At 47.5% G+C, this 17,601-nt stretch overlaps 1 protein-coding gene across 1 annotated transcript; it reads left to right on the top strand.

Annotated features, from left to right (window-relative positions):
• Positions 1 to 14: 14 nt before the first annotated feature.
• KCTD2 (potassium channel tetramerization domain containing 2) lies at positions 15 to 17,367 on the top strand. The gene is made up of 6 exons (XM_039226316.1): positions 15 to 412; positions 2,225 to 2,333; positions 5,513 to 5,604; positions 11,208 to 11,303; positions 13,333 to 13,458; positions 14,490 to 17,367. Exons 1-6 carry the CDS (start codon positions 74 to 76, stop codon positions 14,517 to 14,519), a joined length of 792 nt encoding a protein of 263 aa, XP_039082247.1. The 5' UTR covers positions 15 to 73; the 3' UTR covers positions 14,520 to 17,367.
• Positions 17,368 to 17,601: the final 234 nt, after the last annotated feature.

The following is a 17,601-nucleotide window of genomic DNA, read 5'->3' on the forward strand; positions in this document are numbered from 1 at the left end:
CGGCCCGGCTCTCCCTGCCGAGAGATGGGCCGGCCCGGCGGCGCGCGGGCAGCGGTGGCGGCGGCGGCCCAAGATGGCGGAGCTGCAGCTGGACCCGGCGATGGCGGGGCTGGGAGGGGGTGGCGGGAGCGGGCTGGGCGACGGGGGTGGCCCAGGCCGCGGGCCCCCCAGCCCTCGCCCGGCCGGCCCCACGCCCCGCGGGCACGGCCGCCCGCCCGCCGCCGCCGCGCCACCGCTGGAACCGGGTCCCGGACCGCCAGAGCGGGCAGGGGGAGGCGGTGCGGCCCGCTGGGTCCGGCTGAACGTGGGCGGCACCTACTTCGTGACCACCAGACAGACCCTAGGCCGGGAGCCCAAGTCTTTCCTCTGTCGCCTCTGCTGCCAGGAGGACCCGGAGCTGGACTCGGACAAGGTGCGCCCCGCCCTCGGGCGCGCCCCCGCTCTTCGGACCCCCTCGTTCCTCCTAGCTCGTCCCCAGATTCCTGCGACACTCTCCTCACGGGCTTTTCGGGCCCGGACCCCCTTGCCGTCCCTCCCCCGCCAGGCTGGCCCTGGGCGTCATTCTCCCCCATCTTCAGTCGCACCCCGGCTGTCTCTGACCCCGCCCTTCACTCGCAGCAACTCGGTCCCCACGCCGTGCCCACCCGCACCCACGAGAACCCACTCCACACCCCTTCTCCGTACACCTCTAATACCCGCCCCTCCGATCTACATGAGTTTTCCCCTGGCTCCTCGTCAGCCCCTCACTGCCTGTGCCAGATGCGTCCAGAACTGGGTCAGGGTGAGCCAAGGCATCTTTCTAGCTTTCTCAGACTTCCTCTCGGACCCCTCTGCCAAGTTGGGTGAAAGCCTGGGTCTGACAGCTGCAGGAAGTGTTTCTCGTGATACCACACTTCTTTCCTGTGGTCCTGGGCCCTGAGCTCTTATCTGGTGACAGTCGCTGTTTTAAGACTATATTAGAGCTCAGATACATTCCTTGGAAACAGATTGCCAGTTGCCAGTGTAAACCTAAGCTGACTGGTTAAGACCATCGGAAAATGAAAACTGAGGATGCTGTTGGACAAGATGCATGGCTGCTAACAGAAAGTTGAGAGGTGACGAGACACTTCCCACCCTTTTCCAGTTTGAAGTGTCGTTTACTTATTAACTTTACACATTCATCTTTCAGTTGCCAGCTTAAAGGCATTGACCATGGCTTATACCACCGTATATCCTATATAGCACTCAGCCAGTTACATTGAAATAGAGTTGGGGTTGGGTAAAGATTCGCTGGTTTTTTGGTGTGTTTTTTTGTTTTGTTTTGTTTTTTTATTCACCAACTGCCTCTCCTCTAATAAATCTGACTTCTGGAAACCCGTCCTGCCCGAACTTTAAAGAAATTACAAAACCTTTGCTTATAAAGGAATTATTTTTATCTACCCTAAATCTTTCTTGTTGCAGAAGCCAGTTTCTTCTTGTTCCTTTTACTGTAAAGATGAGTAGGATTAAAGCTGCTCAGAGCCAAGTCCTGGAAGTGCCAAGCTTCCTCTGGGCACAGAACTGGGGTGTGTGAGCTACAGCTGGCAATGCAGACTCCCACTGATGTTGGCCTTGAGCTCAGGAGCATTGCCAACTATACAGAGGTTTTCTTAGAATTAGGAATGTGATTTGGGGGCAGTAGAGGGAAGTCAAAATGTCCATCTCAAGCAAAGATTTAAGTAATTAAAATACAGCATTTTCTTCCTCTTTCTTGATAACAGATATCTCTCAAAAGATTGGTGGTTATTGTGTCCAAGTAAAGATTTTGGAAGTTCAGGGGCACCTGGGTGGTTCATTCAATTAAACATCTGACTCTTGGTTTCAGCTCTCAGGTCATGATCTCCTGGTTCATGGGTTCCAGCCCTGGCAGCTGCGGAGCCTGCTTGGAATTCTTTGTCTCCCTCTCTCTGCCCCTCTTCCATTCGCTCTCTCTCTCTCCGTCTCAAAATAAACAAATATATATATAAAAAAAAGATTTTGGAAGTTCAAGTAAATGCCTGCATGATGACTGTACATCTGTCTGTAACACCGCACCTGAAATGATCTGAGTACAAGAAACATAAGCTGGCCTTCTTGCCAGTAGTTTCTGATAAGCAATGTCTAGCAAAACTTGTCCTCTTGCTAATGAGTGGTGACAGAGAGGCTGGAACCCTGCCCTGATTTAGTCCGAAAGCTCCAAAGTGGTATCTTTGTGTTTGGTTGGCAGGATGAGACAGGAGCCTATCTGATTGACAGGGACCCCACCTACTTCGGTCCTATCCTAAACTACCTCCGCCATGGGAAACTCATCATTACGAAGGAGTTGGCTGAAGAAGGTAAGAACAGCGTTTGAACTGGACATTTTCAAAACACAGCCCATGTCTTGAAAGCTGTCTCACAGATTGGAATTTTGTTTGAGATGTTCATCAAGGTCACGTGCAGGTGTAGTAAAGGTTTATGAAAGTGAGCAGGGGGGCGCCTGGGGGGCTCAGTCAGTTGAGCGTCCAACTTCGGCTCAGGTCGTGATCTCATGGTTGGCGGACTTGAGTCCCATGTCGGGCTCTGTGCTGACAGCTCGGAGCCTGGAGCCTGCCTTAGATTCTCTGTCTCCCTCCATCTCTCAAAAATAAACATTAAAAAAGAAAGGAAGGAAGGAAGGAAATAAATGAGCAGAGAGTCTCTAGTTATCTCCTCTTATCTGAGGAGGTCTTATTTAAGGGATCCCCACTGGGCTCACAGCCTCCTTAATGAGAAGGAAAATAGGTAAGTCAGCTTTGCAGATCGCTTCAGGAGCATTTTTCAAACCTGCAGAATTGTCTGGATCCCTCTTTACTTTCGCTTATGTGCTTGCTGGCAGTGAAATGTCCATACCCTGAAGCACCACATCTCTGACATTAATTATTTATATTTTCACTTTTAGTTTGAACTTGCAGCTGTAAAAAATAATAAAGGCTTGGCCTCATTTCTTGTAAGACTGGTCTCATGCTTCCTTGTAAATTTTTGCAGCTGACCTAATTCATTCCCCAGCCCATTGTCAGCTGTATCCTCATCTTTGGTTGGTAGGACATTCGGACCGTAAGCAGGTCTAGACATCTTTCCAAAAGGCTTGGTGTGGTCTCGCCAAAGGCGTTCCGTTGAAGATTGGGGCCTCTCCCTAAATCCAGGGCACCCTGACCTGAAAGCTTTAGTTCTGAGTAAGAAAGCTGTAATGGCCGTGCTAGTTAACTAAGTGGCTGCAAAGCGTATCTGTTTCAGCTAGTAAAAAGAGTCCTTGTGCACATGCTTTCTCTTTTTTCAACATCTCAGGTGCATTCGAAAATAATGGGAATAGTACAATAAATGTCATGTACCCATCTAGCCTCTTTAGTTACCATCTCATTGATAATCTTGTTTCTGGAAAAAAGGAATCTTAAGCATCTTTTCTGAAGTCCTTTAAAAAAAATTTTTTTTAATATTTTCTTTTCTTTTTTTTTTAATTTTTTTTTTTAATGTTTTATTTATTTCTAGGAGAGAGAGAGAGAGAGACAGCGTGAGCAGGGGAGGGTCAGAGAGAGAGGGAGTCACAGACTGAAACAGGCTCCAGGCTCTGAGCTGGCAGTCAGCACAGAGCCCGACGCAGGGCTCGAACCCACGAACCGCGAGATCATGACCCAAGCGAAAGTCGGACGCTCAACCGACTAAGCCACCCAGGCGCCCCTTTAATATTTTCAAATTCAGAGAAAAGGGAGAGTATAGCATAGGGAACTCTCAGCTTCACCACCATTTTTTGTCATCCATGTTATCCTCTGTTCTATCTCTGTCCCCTGTCTTGCACTTCTCCTTCACCCCCATCATAGTTTTTATTTCTGAATTATTTGAGACTAGATTACAGATTCACTCCTTAATACTTCAGTGTATTTCCCAAGAACAAGGATATTCCCTTATGTAAGTACGGTATAGTTATCAAGATCAGGGAATTTAATATTGATAAATACTTTTATCTACAGCTTATATTCCAATTTTATCAGTTCTAGGAACATCCTTTATAGCAAGCTTTTTTTTCCTGATACGGAATCACACACCCCCTTGGTTGTCCTGTCCATGGCCTTTGATTTTACTTAGCACAGCATTCTCTCAGTGATTGCTTTTTATCTTGTTCAAATAATAAGCACCCTATTAAAATTTGGTCCATATAAATTTAGATACACACACCCACCCCCAGTAATTTTTAGGACCAACTAGGTAAGCATTACAAGCTCGGGAGTTCTCCAATGTGACAAGTTCCAGGAACTAAGTGACATATGGGAAAGGTGCCCTGCAGCTAATGGGCAGGTGCAAGGAGAGTCAGAGGCGATGCCAAATGGGAAACCGCAGGGATGAAACAGAGTGAACAGAGCAGACCCAGAACTTGACTCACTCACTTTGAGGAGAAGGGAGTGGGTACACCCTATACAGCGACGAAATGTTTCCTAGGCTGAAGGAGAGAGACTAGACTTCCATTTGAAAAGTACAGTTCAGGGGCACCTGGGTGTCTCAGTCAGGTGAGTGTTAGACTCTTACTTGATTTTGGCTCAGGTCATGATCTCAAGACTGTGAGATCAAACTCTGTGTCAGGCTCTGAGCTGAGTGGGGGGCCTGCTTCAGATTCTCTTTCACTCTCTCTCTATGCCCCTCTCCCCCCACTTGCTCTCTCTCTCTCTCTTGAATTCAAAAAAAGGGGCACCTGGATGGCTCATTCAGTTGAGTGTCCCACTCTTGACTTTGACTCCAATCATGATCTCGCAGTTTGTGTGTTTGAGCTCCACATCAGGCTCTTCGCTGACAGTGCAGAGCATGCTTAGGATTGTTTCCTCTCTCTGCCTCTCCCCTGCTCCCTTGTCCTCTCCCTCTCAAAATAAATAAACGTAAAAAAAATTTCTAAAAAAAAGTTTCAAGGGGTGCCTGGGTGGCTCAGTCTGTTAGGCATCTGACTTTTTTTTTTTCTTTAATGTTTATTTATTTTTGAGAGAGAGAGTGTGAGTGAAGAAGGGGCAGAGAAAGGAGACACAGAACCTGAAGCAGGCTCCAGGCTCTGAGCTGTCAGCACAGGAGCCCTGGGGGGTTTAAACTCATGAACTGTGAGATCATGACCTGAGCTAAAGTCAGATGCTTTATCGACTGAGCCACCCAGGCACCCCAACTCTTGATTTTGGCTCAGGTCATTATCTCATGTCTTATGAGTTCTGGCCCCCCTGTGTCCGGGTCCACGCTGGTAGTGCAGAACCTGCCTGGGATTTTCTCTCTTCCTTCTCTCTGCCCTCGAGCATGCTCACTCTTGCTCTCAAAATAAATAAACTTAAAAAAAATTCTCTTCCTCTCCTCCTCTCCCTCCCCCTGAGCATGCTCACGCGCGCTCTCTCTTTCCCTCTCTCTCTCTCTCTCTCTCTCAAAAAAAAAAGTGCAGCTCTTAGCAAGCATGTAAACTTTAGCCTCTTCTCATTATTTTCTGGGGAATGTAATACATCTCCAACTACGTACGAACTGGTTCTTGTCCTAGGTGTTTTGGAAGAAGCGGAGTTTTACAACATTGCATCTCTTGTGCGGCTGGTTAAGGAAAGGATACGGGACAATGAGAACAGAACTTCTCAGGTAACAGGTTTTGAACTCTTTGTTTTGTTTTTTTGTTTAAGATTTTATTTTTTAAATAATCTTTATACCCAGCGTGGGTCTTGAACTCACAACCTTGAGATCGGGAGTCACGTGTTCCACAGCTGAAGCAGACAGGCGCCCCACAGGTTTTGAACTTTTTTTTTTTTTTAATTTTTTTAAATTGTTTATTTATTTTTTAGAGAAAGATAGAGACAGAGACAGACTACAAGAGGCAGAGGGGCAGAGAGAGAGGAAGACACAGAATCCAAGGCAGGCTCCAGGCTCCAAACTGTCAGCACAGAACCCAACACAGGGCTTGAACTCACAAACTGCAAGATCATGACCTAAGCCAAAGTCGCACACTTAACAGACTGAGCCACCCCGACACCCCAGTTTTGAACTCTTAAGGGGAAAAGGTCTCAGTGGCTCTGTTTGTCCCCATGTCTGGGTGGGGGATTTGAAAAGGATGCTGCCTGGCAAGGGCTACCTCTCCCCTCAAAGCTGGAGTCTGTTTGGAACATGGGCCTTCCACCAGGCAGACAGCACATACGCCACCAGACTTGTTCAGAACAAGGAAACAGAAGAAGAAATTACAAAACGAAACAGCCCCCGTATCCCTTTAGGAGAGTGGGGAGGTTGCGGCGGAGGCTTACGAGGGGGCGGCAGAAGGGGCCCACTGCACTTAAGGTCCAGAACCTGTTCTCACAGAGCATGTGTCTCCCTCCACGTCAAGCCCCAGCGAGCTCTTACTTCCACCCGTTGGCCACTCTTTAACTCTTTATTAGGACCAGGCTTTTAAAGCATGACCATGTCGCATTTGGCTCCTGATGGCCACGTGAGACGAGTCTCGTGGCCTAGACTTTAAGGAGCTGCTTGTGAATCATGCTTCTGAGGAAATAAGCTTCTCTGTTTATTATGAGGTCTGGGTTTTTCTATGAACACAGTAGATACAGTAGCAAGAAGAAACACACAGTTTGCCACCTAGTTCTGAGAAGGTACAGGTAGCTTATTTCACATCACGTCACCCATCACATGTCTTAAGTGGCCACGGTGGCATCTTTTAGACCCTTGAGATTCTCTGCCTCCTGGGAGAGGGTCTATGTCTTCTAGAAGCTTGAAGCCCAGCAGGGAAAACAGATGCTCCCTTTCCTGTATTTAGGTTCTATTTTAAGATGGCACCACCGCAGGGACGGAGGGCATGGTTGGTCTCCACTGTGACCATCTGTCTTGTAGCAGGACTTGCCTGTCACCCCATCAGGTACTGGGGGTAGCTGCTCTCCTGAGACCCAGTCTATTGCAATGTAGAATTTTCCTATGATTAAGAAGACGGTAATACGTTTTGTTTTCAAAACTCAAAAAAATAGAAAATAGTTCATTGCTCTTTCTGTGTTGGAGTTCACATATCCAAGTTTTCTAACTCCAAATGGAATTATCTGGTTGAATAACTGACACCTGTTTTTTTTGTTTTTGCTTTTTTTCAAAAATGATCTCTCATTCACTTAATCTATAGTAATTTGCAAAGGTGGGAAGAAGGGCTTCCTTAGTTTTCTTCCTGCTGGCTGCTGGCTGAATGGTGTCCTTTTTTTTTTTCTTTTTTTTACAAATAGTTTATTGTCAAGTTGGTTTCCATATAACACCCAGTACTCATCCCCACAAGTGCCCTCCTCTGGTGTCTCTTATTTTTACTTTAAAAAAATTTTTTTAACGTTTCTTTATTTTTGAGACAAAGCACGAGCTGGGGAGGGGCAGAGAGAGAGACACACACAAAATCTAAAATAGGCTCTAGGCTCTGAGCTGTCAGCACAGAGCCCGACGTGGGGCTTGAACCCACAGACTGCGAGATCATGACCTGAGCCGAAGTTGGCCGCTTAACTGACTGAGCCACCCAGGTGCTCCTATTTTTGTTTTTATTTTTTATTTTTTATTTTTTTATTTTTTTTATTTATTTCTAGGAGAGAGAGAAAGAGAGACAGCGTGAGCAGGGGAGGGTCAGAGAGAGAGGGAGTCACAGACTCTGAAACAGGCTCCAGACTCTGAGCTGGCAGTCAGCACAGAGCCCGACGAGGGGCTCGAAACCACGAACTGCGAGATCATGACCTAAGCGAAAGTCGGACGCTTAACCGACTAAGCCACCCAGGCACCCCTCCTATTTTTATTTTTAAATGTTTATTTTTGAGAGAGAGAGCACAAGCAGAGGAGGGGCTGGGAATGGGGGGGGTGGTGAAATAGAGATCCGAAGCAGGCTTCTTACAGCAGAGAGCCCTATGTAGGGCTTGAACCTGCGAACCATGAGATCATGACCTGAGCTGAAGTCAGACCCTTAACCAACTGAGCCACGCAGGCGCCCCTGAAAGACATCTTTCTAATGTTCAAAAGTGAATTTATAGTTGGTTTGCCATTTGCTGTATGAAATATGATCTAGTGATGCCAGTCTTTTCACCATTTCATATTAAACTTACATGGCATCTTTCACTATTGTGGGTATTTAATAGCTGGGCATTCTGAAAATCTAGCTTCATCCTTTATTTTCCACATTCCAAAAAAGCTTTTGATTGCTTACTGTAAAATTTTGATGGTGCCATGAATTATGTAACTTGAAGCCATTCAACCCTGAACGTTCTGAGCTCCTTGCCATTAGCTGATTCCTTGAGAGCATTGTAAGATTTCTGTTTGATGACAGTGATGAAGTTAATTAGTCCTCTAGGTTCTGAAGGCTTGTGGATATAGACCCAGTTGGAAGCTTTTTTGTTCTAGGGATGTAAAGGCCTTTTTGATGTTAATTGATCTTTCCATCTGTCCTTTTTATTGAGTGAAACTCTGAGCAGCAGATTTGAGGTTATGCAAAGACACCCTCTTTTGCCTGTGTCACACATGGCTCTGAGGCCCAGTTGGCCATGTGTGTGTTTTTGTAGCTGTCTCTTCAGACACATTATCTCCTTTAACTTTTTTTTTTTTTTTTTAAGATTTTAGTTTTAAGTAATCTCTATACCCACCGTGGGGCTCAAACTCATGACCCTGAGATCAAGAGCCACAGCACGCTCCTCTTGACAGAGCCAGCCAGGCAGCCCAACTTGTCTGTGTTTTAAGGAGACACACATGGTAGACATTCAGGCAAAGCCCAAGATGGGGGTGTCCCACCCCACCTTCTTCTGGTGATGCTTCATATCTCTTAACAGCTGCCACCATTCTACTACTTGACTGTCTTTGATAATAATTTATGTTAGGTGATCGACCTTGGTGCATTTGAGAACATCCATGGTTTACTTTGGAAGAGAAAAATTAAAAAGAGGTAACACATGCATCTTAAATACCTGGGACTTTGACAGTTATGACTGGTATCGTAGATCTTTCATGATGCACTGAGTTTTCTAACAGAAAACACTTGGTTTCCAAAATGTGTGGTTAGCGCCAACTGAAATCTTCCTGAGATTTGCCCTATATTTTATGAGGAGGGAATGTTTTTCTTGGTACGTTGTGTAACAATAGTTGCATTTGGTTCAGAAGGGGAGAGCTTGGAAGAAAGAGCGCAATGTAGTCACAGTGTAGTCGGCAGGTCAGCCCAACTGCCTCCAACCCAACAGCGCCGCCTCGCTCAGGCGAAACGCCTTGCTGACACCAGTGTCCCATGGAAGCCACTCTGGACTCATAGCACTCCGTGATCCACAGCTGCGATTGTTGAGCCACTATTTCCCTAGTAGTGATTCTTCCAAAACTAATTTTCCAGATAACTGAAGCCCATTCATCCTTTTGCAAAAGTACTAAAGCTAAGTTTTCAGTATTCTTAAGGAAACAGTCCACATTTTCTTAAATTCCTGTGAATCTAACTGATCCCTCTCTCCCTGATGGAGCGTCATTGTTCTCTAACCAATGCCTCCTGGCCTCCAAGATGGGCAATGGATGTGCAGCTATTTATTGGACCCAACGCCGAGTAGTCCAAGACTGCTAAGCACTGAGTCTCCCTGTGGGCCTCTAATTGTCCTCCAATGAACAGGAGCCTCCATCTGGTGAGCACGCTTCTCTGCGGCAGCCCTGGCCATCACCTGACTCTGGCTTCTCATTCGTCAAGGGCCAAGTCATAAGTGTGGGAGTCCTCCGGTGGTTGGAGTGTAGGAGCCTTAGTGCTGCAACTTTAGGACATGCCGCCTTTCTCTTCTGTTCTAGAAAGTTGAGTCAACTAGCAAATGACTTCTGTCTGAATCTCTGACACCAACTGGGTGTCCAGCAGTTTAATCCTGTCCTGACACTAACTAATAAGTAGTAACTATTTCCACAGGTTTCAGGGCTCAGTCCCACGAGACTGCCCTTCCTTCGGACACCAGCGCCAAGTCCCAGGTTCGTAGGGTAGCTGTACTTCTGTCCAGTTCAGCTACAAATTCAAGGGTTCCCATGACATCCCCCTTTGGGTTCAGTAATTTCCTAGAATAACTCCTAGAACTCAGGAAAATGCTAAACTTATTATTAGAGTTGATCTCTCACAGACTAAGGAACAGCCAAGTGAAGAGAGACGTAGGTGGGGTCCTGAGCACAGGAGCGTCTGTGCGTGCAGTTGGGATGTACTTGCCCAGCACATGGAGGCATTTGCCAACTCGGAAGCTCCCTGAACCCCACTGTTGGGAATTTAAGGATGTTTCATTAAGTAGGCCTGACTGATTCAGTTAAGTCATTGGCTACTGGTGATTGAATTCAGTCTCTGCTGAGGTCAGTGGGTAGGACTGAAAGTTCTAACCCTCTAAGGGTGCTTGTTCGGTCATTCTGGGGACCAGTCATTGGCACAAAAAAAAGATACTTTTATCACTCAGGAAATTCCAAGGGTTTTAGAAGCTCTGTGCTAGGAACCAGGAACAAAGACCAAATACTTATTTTCTGTTACACACTTTCGTAACAGCAGTGTTACCATTTAACACTGAAACACTCAGGTACCATCAGCAGAATGTGAAAATAGTTTGGACGTTGGTATGTTGCAGGGTTCCTATTTAATATATTAGGCATAATAAGGTATTACTCTGAAGAAACCAAAGTATGGTCTACATTTTCAGCATGTATGTCCAATAGGAACAACTTAAAAAGAAAATGGGGCTTTCCTGCCCAAAGCAATTTTCCTCTATTTTCTACTCTGGGAAACAGATGAAATCTAACCACATAATTCATTTTTCTGAACTTCAGAATTATTTTACCCACTAATTCATATCCTTGGGCCTTTTTCTTTTCTTTCTTGGATAAGTTTTTATTGAAAGATGATATTGCTCATGATCTCATAGTCGTGAATTCGAGCCCTCATCGGGCTCCACAGGAAGCATGGGGTCTTGCTTGGGATTCTCTCTCTCCCCCCTCTCTCTGTCCCTTCCCTGCTCACACGCACATGCACTTGCTCTCTTAGTGTCACAATAAAAAGTAAGCATTTTTTTTTTTTTTAATAAACTAAGGTCTTAAAAAAAAAAGAAAGATGACATTACTGCTTGTAAGAGGGGACAGTGTATGGCTGTCTGGAAGAAAAGTCCAAGCAGTTTCCTTTTCAGTGTTCATTCTTTGGATGAGCCTCCCCAGGGCAGCTGCGAACTGTCCTGTCCTTGAAATTGTTCTCCCAAGTCCATTGGTTGTTGCAGGGCCCCGTGAAGCACGTGTACAGAGTCCTGCAGTGCCAGGAAGAGGAGCTCACACAGATGGTCTCCACTATGTCTGATGGTTGGAAATTCGAACAGGTATGTTTCCTAAGTGGCAGCCACCGCAGCATCTCAGCCCAGGAGTCGACGCCCCTCAAATAGCTGCCATCGGTAACCAGCTGACCCCGGGGGTCCATAGGGCCATGCGTGCACCTGTTCAGAAACATGGGGATTATTCGCTCGTCGTCTAGGATGAGTTGGGAAGAGTTCAGAATAGTATCATGTCTCCCAACTTCTTATCCAAGTTTTTGACTGTGTCCCAAGAGAGCCAGCCAGCCTGTTGAGGCTTGAAAGTGTCTCTCTGGGGTATTTTTTCTCCCTCAGAGGGATTCCTTTCAAAAGTGCTCACTTGAAATATTTTAGAATAAGTACATAAAGAACACTAGGACTCAGAAACTACCCTTCCTTTCCTTCCCCCAGGCTAAGAACTGTCGTTACGAACATACATATAACTCATTGCCACAAACAAGAGCAGGTGTGAGAGGAGCCAGACGTGATGAGAAGTGGGGCTTGGCCATTTCCCATCAGGCTGTGGATTTCTGTGTTCCTTTAGCTTTGCATGGTGGCAGAATTACCAAAACAAAGCCAGGCAGGCAGGCAGAATTGTACTGTTTCTTCCATTAGATGGCAGAATTGTTCAGTTCATCTATTGTGTGCACAGCAGGGAGGCTGGCATGAATAGAATGGATATATATAGAAGGGATATATGTTATGTGGATCGTGCCTATTTTTAATGTAGAGTTTAAGTGTCAGTTGAACTGTCACCATAAACTTAACCTTCTCAAATAAATGCTGTTCGTCGTGTTAACGGTACTGTGTTACAGATCAAATACACAGGTACTTGATCTTCAGAGCCAACACTGAATCATTCCTCACCCCTCTGCTGCAGAATCAATTCTGCCTGTGTATGTTGGCCTAGTTCTTTCCTTTTCCCTTTTTTTTTTTTTTTTAAGTAGGTTCCACAGCTCGTGTGAGGCTTGAACTCACGACCCTGAGACTCTGAGATTAAGAGTTACATGCTCTCCCAACTGAGCCCCCACCCAGGCGCCCCTTCTTTTATATGTCAGCCTAGTTTTTACTCAGGTGGGGGCAAAATGTTGCCATACTTTCACTCCATGAATATTTTCCCTGATAAAAGTCTTTTTTTTTTTTTTAATGTTTTTTTTTTTTTTTAAATAATCTCTACATCCAACATGAGTTCCAGCTCATAACCCTGAGATCAGGAGTCACATGCTCTAGCGACTGAGCCAGCCAGGCGCCCTTTCTCAAGTCTTAAGCAAAGAATGTTACAAAAATGTTTTTTAAGCGTTCTTGATGAAAACCAGTGAATGATTTTTTTATTTTCTTTTTCTCATCTTGTTAATGTTCGAGGGGCCGGTGAAGCATGTTCCCACTGACTCTATTCTACAAATGAGGAAGTTCAGGCACAGGAAGGCAGAGGGACCCATAGCCCATTCATAGAGCAAGTCAGTCGTGTTCTTCTGACTTGAGGCCCTGCATGATTGCCTGGAGGACCTTACCCTTGGGCTCCGTTTTTCTCCGTGCATGTTTATTTCCTATTTAGAGTTAAATCCTGAATTTAGTTTGCCGAAAAGGTTAAAAGTCCCAGCAGCATATGGTTTATGGTAACTCTTCAGTGATTCACTCGGTGCTTTCCAGAGCCTTTTGAGTGCCAGTCTCCTGTCTAGGACTTCTGCTCAAAGATGAGCCAGCTCTGTGTAGGTGTTTGGCTGAAGCAAGTGTCCATTTTCATTCACACAAACCTTCTCTTTCACCTCAGTGTTTGCTGGAAGAAATACGATCATGTTAATCCTAGCTGCTGCCTTTCGGATTGTTTCAAGTGCCTGGGTGGGGGACAGTGGCAGAACCCGTGCTCTTCCTTTCTGGGGAAGCCTCATCGAGGATGCGCTAGTGAATCACAGATCCAGTTATCCCTTGGGCCTTGGTAGTCCCAGATGGCCCATCATCCTGTGAGAAGCAAAACCCCAAAGTTCAGTCAGGAGGAGGGTTGGATCTGTGTGGCACTTCAGTACTGTAGGGGGACTTCACCATGTTCTTGTTTTGTCAGCTAATCAGCATCGGATCTTCCTATAACTATGGAAATGAGGATCAGGCCGAATTCCTCTGTGTTGTCTCCAGAGAACTCAATAATTCTACCAATGGCATTGTCATAGAGCCAAGCGAAAAGGCAAAGGTAAGAAATCATGTCACTAGAATTTTGTCTCCAACTCGTTTGTTCCCAGCCCCTTGGTGGGCTTGGCCTGGGCTGTTGGTTGCTCCTGGCTTCTTCCTTCCCTTCTAAAGCTAGGTTCACATTTTTCCTTTATTCTAGTCATTGACTGTTGGAATTTAAATCAGGATTTATGGGGCCACCTGGGTGGCTCAGTCAGTTAAGCGTCCGACTTTGGCTCTGATCATGATCTCACAGTTCGTGGGTTCGAGCCCCCGTCGGGCTCTGTGCTGACAGCTAGCTCAGAGCCTGGAGCCTATTCCAGATTCTGTATCTCCCTCTCTGACTCTCCCTTGCTCACACTGTCTCTCTCTTTCTCTTTCTCAAAAATAAATAAAACATTTAAGTAAATAAATAAGTAAATCAGGATTTATGGGGCAGGGACCGAGAGTTTTAAGTTAGGAAGTGGATACTGAAATAGGGTCGGCTTTACGTACCCACTATCAAATCAAGGAAAAATCGAATTGCAAAGTGAGAATTCTGAAACTTAAAATTGGAAAATATTTTGTGTTCATTCTTTGAAACTATTCTCTCTCTTTTTTTGTCCTGTCTCAAGAGAAAAGGTATTTGGTTACCTTTGTGACTTCCCCCACCTTAAGTTACTGGAAAATTGTACAGTTATCCGCTTTTTCCTGTATTGTGGCCCCCCCCCCCCGAATCTCTCTCTGTCTCTCACACACACTTCTAAGTCAGCAATGCATAGTGCGTCTGAACCATTTCCTTTAGTGTGGGAGGAGTGGTCCGGCAGCACGCACGCACGCAGAGGGCACAGTGCTGTTGGCCAGAGGCTCTTCCAGCTGAAGTGCCTCAGGGGAGGCCAGGGCTGAACCCAGCCGAGCTTCCTGCGGTAACAGGATTGTTGTGCTGCTCAGCGGTCTGGAAAGCAGCTGCGAGTCCCTTTTCCCTCAGCAGTCTGTTTGGCTCCTCAGCCTGAAAGTAGTCTGCTTGGCTCCCCAGCCCAAGCCTCAGCCGTCTCTCCCATCTTCCACTTGCAGATTCTACAGGAGAGGGGATCTCGGATGTAAATTCCAGATTCTTAACCATCAAGAGCCGGCAGAGCACCTCGTGAAGTTAACTCTTGCTCCTGTACAGTAACCGAGCTCCTGCAAGGCAAAGCTGAGCCTGGCCCCCCAGTGGAGAAGTGTTCTGGTCAAAACCAAAGGAACCCCTGCCCTTCCCCCCTCCACCCACCCACCCCAGGAACATGAAGACAGACACAACTTCCGGCCGCAGAATACCTTTTCAGAAACCTGCTTTTGTCTTCTTAGCCAGTGTTAGAACAAATCCTTACCACAGCAGCTGGGCTGGGCTCCCAGTGGGAGCCCTAACGGGGAACCTGGGGGAAGGGAAGAGGAAGGCCTAGGTCCTTGTACACGCCTGTGCTTCGGGGACGCCGCAGCAGCTACAGAGGATCGTCCCTGGGCTGTGCCGTGAGTGCGCCTGGGTGCCACGTTGGATGTTGGCAGCCACTTTGTAACACTCTTCCCCGTCCTGCCCGCACTCCACACAGATGCAGCAGATGCCAAGGATTCTAGCTTCAGTTTGTCGAATTGAGGTTTTGGGTAAAGGAGCGAGTCAGCAGAATCCCCCATGTTCCTGTGGACAGACCCTCTTTGAGGAAGGGGAGGACAGGGCATCCTTGGTTGCAGGTGGAGGTTGGGGATCGCTGCTCTGGGTTCGGGGCATTCAGCTGCCGTGTGCATCCCCACCTCACCCGCCCTCAGCAGCCCGGACCGTCCGGTAGCTTGCTTTCTCAGGTGGAGGTTCGAGGCAGGCGGCATCCCACGCTGTGTCACACACACATGGGAGCTGCAGGAGGCCGGTGTCACTGGTCTGCAGCCTTTGCTCACCCTCCGTTGGCCCATCTTCCTTCCCTGACTTTTTGAACTGGACCTAAGATAAAGGGACTCTGGATCCTCTGATGGCCCGGGTGGGGACAGCTATTTCTTTGAAAGTTGCCAAATGTGTTCTGTTGTAGTTTCCAAGTGTTGTTATTTCTGTGATTGTCTCTTGGAAATGCCTTGACTGAACGTTCGATATTTGTTCCCGTCCCCGTCCCTTGGTTTCTAACCTTGGCAAACCTGCCCCGCGGCTGTGGCCGTGGCCGTGGCCCCACACCAGCCCCAGTGGGGTGTATGTGTTTGCTGGGCAGTCTGAGGACTCCCCGCGTCTCTGAGCCCAACCCCTTCCCGCCACTTCTATCTACAGAGTGCCATGTCCTCGAGAATCAAGTGCTTGTTTGACCAAGGAGGGGAGTAAAGCCCTGGGACCACAGAGCTTGTATCTGGGCCTCCTCTCTGAGCTTTTGAGCCTTAGTGAGCAGTCACTGAACGCAAAGGGCTGGAGAATCCTTATTCTTCCTTCAATGACTTTTCCTAGTGTGGCAAATGGCCCAGAGAAGGTGCCCCTGGGGACCTCTGCACCTGTAAGAGCCACCTCACGTCAGTCACTCCTGGTTTCCTTCGCAGTGAGGTTCTCTCTGCTCCACAGCTCTATGCTTACTAGGTGGGTGTGGGGCTGTAATTTTTGGAAATGACTCACAGACGATGCCAAATGTCTTATGAGCTCGTGACCTGCCCGTGTGCAGATGGTGTAACTCTTCTCCGGGATTCTCACTCTGACCTTATCTCTGTGTGTAGAGCGGGATAGAAAAGTGTGTACAAGGGTGTCTGCTGATATGTGTGTGTCTACACACCAACGTGAACGTGCATGTTGACATTGGCACCTTGTATTCCGGCCTAATGCCTACGATTTCTACAGCTATAAACGTTAGAGGAACTTCTACCTGCAGCAGAAGCAGTCATCTTTCAAAAAGGTCGCAGGCATCTTTCTGTCATCTTTCGGAAAGCACAAGATGGCACGTGTCAAGGAAAAGCCTCTCTGACCTGAGTAGGACTGACCTGAGTAGGACAGAGGACCCTAGAAGACTTGCCCTTTGGCCAAGTCCAAAAAGTGACATTTGACTCTACGGAGGGAAAGTGGCTGCATCTGGGGCCTTGAGCCCAATCAGATCTGCTTTTCCTGGGGCATCAGCCTGCGCTCCCCATGCTCCCAAGCCTGCACGGAGGGATGAAGCGAGGTGGGCCAGAGGGCAGAGGCCAAGCCCCTCAGGAACACGTAGTCATTTGTCTTTGCAGAGTCCCCCAGTGGATCCTGTAGAAAGAGTGCTGAGCCCCTCGCTCGGTGCTCTGAGAAACCAACACAAGTGATATTTCTGCTCCCCTAGAGGGCTGGCTTTCATGAGGCCACCCAATGACATTTATTCCAATGCTCCTGAATCTGAGGACGATTCAGTTCTTAAGGTTTCTGGAAAAGTATTCACCCCAGCCTTTTATGAACCAAGTCAGTATTTTTTTTTTTTAATTACTGAAAGCCTTCTCCTCCCAGCTGATGACTTCAGAGGGAGGCATGGCCATCGGTTTGGGGCTGTCACATGTCCAGTGACCCATGCTCTCTCCAGCAGCCCAGTGCTGCTGGGTGGTGAGCGTCTTCTTCGTTACGTGCCCAGGCCTGAGGGCGCGGGCAATGCAGGCCCAGCTCACGAAGCAGCCCGGCCTCTCCTAGGAGATGCCATGATAGCGCGCTTCTGTCTCTCAGAACCTGCTTTCTCCTTGGCAGCGAGGCGTGGCCCAGCCTCCTCTAGAGTGACTTCGTTTCTGCAGTCTTAACTGATCTCAGGGGTGTCAGCAAGGTGTGGGGGGGTAGGGACAGAGATGCTGGGGGTTGGCCAACTCCGACATGGCCTTTGGGTGCAGAGGTTAGGGACCATGCCTGTCACTTGTGGGTATTGTTTGTTACTGTTTGTGTATTTGAATAAAGTCTGAAATGCTGTGACCCTTTTTTGTCAATAAAGACAAGACACAAACATCTGAATCTCCTTGGTTTCCTGTCACCACTGATGGTTCTCAAACTGTTCTCAGGAGATGAATTTCACGGCACCTGCCCCACCGCAGCTGCTTAGAAAGTCCTCATCTCTCTCCTGCTGCCGAGACTGCCTGAGGGGGTGTTGGGCCTTCCTCCTCAGTACTGGGAGAGTGGTGAGGGACAGAAGGGGAGACAGATGGTCTGCCCACCAGGGAGCTGGGCCGAGAAGGGGAAGAGTAGGAG

The sequence above is a fragment of the Hyaena hyaena genome, unplaced genomic scaffold, assembly GCF_003009895.1.
Source record: "Hyaena hyaena isolate Hyena2069 unplaced genomic scaffold, ASM300989v1 scaffold_21, whole genome shotgun sequence".
In the NCBI taxonomy this organism is placed as follows: Eukaryota; Metazoa; Chordata; class Mammalia; order Carnivora; family Hyaenidae; genus Hyaena; species Hyaena hyaena.

What these genes read in the sequence shown, in the direction of transcription:
- KCTD2 (XM_039226316.1), top strand. Translation starts at nt 74, where the DNA reads ATGGCGGAGCTGCAGCTGGACCCGGCGATGGCGGGGCTGGGAGGGGGT. An exon ending in GAAGGAGTTGGCTGAAGAAG is followed by an intron (nt 2,334 to 5,512) that starts GTAAGAACAGCG and finishes TTCTTGTCCTAG; the next exon opens with GTGTTTTGGAAGAAGCGGAG. An exon ending in ATGAGAACAGAACTTCTCAG is followed by an intron (nt 5,605 to 11,207) that starts GTAACAGGTTTT and finishes TGGTTGTTGCAG; the next exon opens with GGCCCCGTGAAGCACGTGTA.